The sequence below is a fragment of the Scaptodrosophila lebanonensis genome, unplaced genomic scaffold (genome assembly GCF_003285725.1).
Source record: "Scaptodrosophila lebanonensis strain 11010-0011.00,11010-0021.00 unplaced genomic scaffold, SlebRS2 tig00000053-arrow-pilon, whole genome shotgun sequence".
NCBI lineage: Eukaryota > Metazoa > Arthropoda > Insecta > Diptera > Drosophilidae > Scaptodrosophila > Scaptodrosophila lebanonensis.
In genome coordinates, this window is record NW_022060548.1 from 4,794,298 (window position 1) to 4,798,219 (window position 3,922).

The 3,922-nt window shown below is 36.3% G+C and overlaps 1 protein-coding gene across 1 annotated transcript; it reads right to left on the reverse strand.

Annotated features, from left to right (window-relative positions):
• Positions 1-1,554: 1,554 nt before the first annotated feature.
• Positions 1,555-2,454, reverse strand: LOC115623831 (cell wall protein DAN4). The gene is made up of 2 exons (XM_030518376.1): positions 1,783-2,454; positions 1,555-1,644 (listed from the first exon to the last, which is right to left on the reverse strand). Exons 1-2 carry the CDS (start codon positions 2,452-2,454, stop codon positions 1,555-1,557), a joined length of 762 nt encoding a protein of 253 aa, XP_030374236.1.
• Positions 2,455-3,922: the final 1,468 nt, after the last annotated feature.

Genomic DNA, 3,922 nt, shown 5'->3' on the forward strand with positions numbered 1-3,922 from the left:
TAATTGGCGTCTAACAGGTTGAACAAACGGCGGAGAATGGTCGAATAGGAGGGGCGGGCGTCGCATAAACAGATTGCCTGAGGTCGAGATATTTGAAGCTGCCAACGGCTTCCAGTGTCAGTTGGCGACGCCGGCAATTAATTAAACACCACTGCATGACAAATTCCGCTCGTTCTCCTACTCTAACTCAACCGGTTATCACACATTTTTGATGATGCTTACATAAATGGGGAGAAAGAGGAAAATTCGAAAAATGTAAAATAAATTGATAAGGAGGAAATGCTGATTTTAATTCTCACATACATTGAAGCCTTTAGTTGAAACTGAAGTGGTATCGGAGTAGAAATAACATAGAAGTAGTTTCGACTGCAGTAAAAACGACAAGTTCTATTTGTTGTACTTTATGGTCTAAGTACGATATCAAATCGGTATAGTATTTTTCTTTAAAACACTTTATGATCTAAGCACCAAATCGTATCAGTATAAGAATCATTAATATTGGCCACAAAATAGTATTAAGATAATGCATTTTAATTCGATTACAAATAATATATAGCATATTTTTGAAGTATTTAATAAAAAAAAAAAGTATAATACATTTATATTTGTGTGTTACGACATCAAGTTTGTGCGCTTAAGATGTTAGAAACTTTACAAGTAAATAATAAGCAATTGTAAGAGTTTGGTAACGTAAATATAAGTAATGGAAAGCGCTGTTGGATTGGAATTGTCGGTTTCAGTTTTGGAACCATTCCTATATGCAATCCTGCATTCATTTGAATTTCTATTAATGCAGTATCGAATCCTTTATAAAAAGTGCAATGAAATCAATTTTCTATTCTAAAATGTAGTGTATCGAATTGCAAGTCAGATTTACTTTGAATTACATTGCCAAGTGGCTTTAATGATATTTTTATCAACTATCTAATATCGGTACTTAGTAACACACGCAAACTACAAGTATATAAATAATTGATAATCTATAGAGAAGAGACGCAACCAATCGATGAAGGTTATTTTAAACCTAGAAGCGGATTACTTGGATGGATTGTTCTTTTTAATATACATATAGTCATAGAGTGTTCAATCCGCTATGAAACAGAAATATACATGTATAAAGTAATTTTTATAACTTCAAGCACAAGTAGCGTTAACTCTTTATATACATTTAGATGTTTTCCAATCCTACAACATTTCCCAACAGTACATTTAATACGAATATACAATTGCTTACCATTTACCATTACATTTTTTAAAGAGAGAGAGAGAGAGAGAGAGCATTCAAATGTTTGTTGTGTTTATCTAAATGATATTATTTTATTAAATTATTGTTTAGCCAAAGTTAAATATTTAACAAAAGAGCAGCTTTTCCTACATAGTACATTGTCTGCATCAAAAAATTGCTGGTTATAAAGATCTCAATGTCTTCACACATTCGCAAGCTTGTTCATTGTTGCAGTTGTTGTTGTGCTGTTTTAATTTATTTGAAAATTTGCATTGTGTTTGTGTTTTTGTGTCTGCTGTTTTGTCTTACAATTAAATTTAATTAATTAGCTACTTGAGGTGGCGGGGAAAAGGCGTCAGTGTTGGCAGTGGACCGCGTCTCGGCCTCGGCGTGCTGTGCTGGAAATACGTGGCGTATTGCTCGATGAGGGCAGCGGAGAGGGGCGCGTTGAAATGTGAAGATGATGTTGCTGCCGCATGACTATAAGCTGATGATGATGATGATGATGACGCGAGGATGTTGCTCTGGCGAACAAGCGGAAGTGGCGTAGCTCTTACTTTCAGTGGCTTAGCAACGCGTTGGTTGCTGACGAAGCTGGATACATGTTGCGTGGCTGCTACTGCTGGCTTGCCGGCTTGTTGTGAGCTGACGAAGCTGGATACATGCTGCGTGGTTGTTACAGCTGGCTTGCCGGCTTGTTGTAAGTTGACGAAGCTGGATACATGCTGCGTGGTAGCTAGCGCCGGCTTAGCAGCATCTTGTGTTATGCTCACTGTGCTGGCAACATGTTGAGCGGATGTGTCTGCAGCCTCAGTCTTTGGCACATCATTGCTGGCCACCTCTTCTAATGGAGGCAATAGTTCCAACGATAACAACTGTATCTCTTGTTTATTCACGTTGGGCTTCGTCTGGTCGTGCGTCACTTTTACGTCATCATCGATTAGATGCAGCTCCTTGATGTGCTGCATTTGTTGATGATAGTAGGACTTTTTTGTGGGCTTGGTGAAAAGCGAAGCTGTCGTCGTTTCTGGCTTAGCTGTAGTCGTTGTCGTTGTTGTTGATGTCGACGTTGTTGTAGTTGTTGCTGCTGCTGCTACAGCAGCTGCTGTTGTGGTAGTGCTCGCCTCTTCGAATAGCGGTGGCAATAAATCATTGAACGGCACCAATAGATCTTTTGGGTCTGCTGGCAAGCCACTTAGTTCCGACACATCGGCCGAGCATGGGCGCATTTTGTGGCTGAGCAGAGCAACAGCTGCGATTAATAACTGTAAAATAGTTAGTTAGGTCAGTTTGGCAATACCATCATTATGAGTTATGTAGCGTCGAATGTGATTTTCGTGACTTTGATATTTTCGGAAGCCTTCTCACACCAATTTTCGAGTGTGTGTATGCTATTAAAAAATTAGTCCAAAATGTTTAAGCTTTACGCTTTGCACACAATTTTAGGTCTTTGTCTATGTTTGGTTTTAATTTTTGGCAACCTATAGTAGCTTGTTTTGTGTATAGTTTATGCCTGTCAAAATGTCTTAATTATTGCCATAGAGTGGGCGCCTTAACGATCTTTCAACGCGCTAGTCGCGTCTTAGCCTTGACTAAGTGAGAATGTCTGCGTGAAAGGGTAAACTGGAGCTTGTAGTAACCTTGTATTATGAGCTAAAGAATCAACTTTCTCATAGAATAAAATTTAAATAGATTATAGATGGTGATTTTTTATACGCAGAAGGTCAGTTGGCATTTCCTTAAATGAAGCGCACATGTTTCGTGAAACTGTCATATTTTTGGCAAAACTACAATAAGATTGCAGCTGGCTTTTCTAAATTGAAATACCCTTCAGAGTTGCAAATCTGTTCAATAGCATGTAGACTATATTCAAAATTGATGTAAAATAAAAAAGGCAACCAATATTTCGTTAAAGTTTCTTTAAAAAGATTGTCAGTATTTCAATTAAAATGCCTTCATTTTAATTTTGGATATCTTTTAATATTATCTTTATAAATTACGTTCGATAGCTTTAATAATTAACATGAATTGGAAACAAACAGTGCTATCTTGAGCCTAAGCATAAAAAGTACCTTACATGTGCCACAAGCCTTCATTATGATTGCCAGTTAGTTCATTAAACCTATTAGCACTTGAGTTCTAATAGAACTATTCACACCTTGAATTAAAGCATAACTTCTTTTGGCAGTTAATTGAACTCGAGTTTGTCTGCTCAGTGGATTGTTGTTTTATGGTTATGATTCTTAGATTCACACTTCAGATAAAAAGAAGGCCCTGTTTTGCATATGAAGCGCATAAATTTTCAGATTCCGTTTGCGTCATATTGCTTCAACACAAGTGGCATAAATTATTGTTTAATTCAATTTTGTTTGCTTAGTGACAGATCCTATTGTCTGGCCATAAACAATTTGATGCATAACCATATAGACATGATCTACGTCATATTGAAGTTATTTTAGAATGTGAATTCGTTATTGTATACTTTTTTGATCTCTTAGCAACAAATCGGAATATCTAATCTTCACTTTGACTTTATGCTCGCTTAAATGTTTTAAAACTATTTTCATTTTTGTTTTTAACATTTGTTATGCAATGTTCTGCTCAGTAAATGCAAACGATTTAGATATTTGCATATCGCAGGTATTTTTAAATTTATATTGTTTTTATATTTGCATTTTTAATCTATGTTATATAAGC

What these genes read in the sequence shown, in the direction of transcription:
- LOC115623831 (XM_030518376.1), bottom strand. Translation starts at nt 2,454, where the DNA reads ATGCGCCCATGCTCGGCCGATGTGTCGGAACTAAGTGGCTTGCCAGCA. An exon ending in GCGTTGCTAAGCCACTGAAA is followed by an intron (nt 1,645 to 1,782) that starts GTAAGAGCTACG and finishes GCCCTCATCGAG; the next exon opens with CAATACGCCACGTATTTCCA.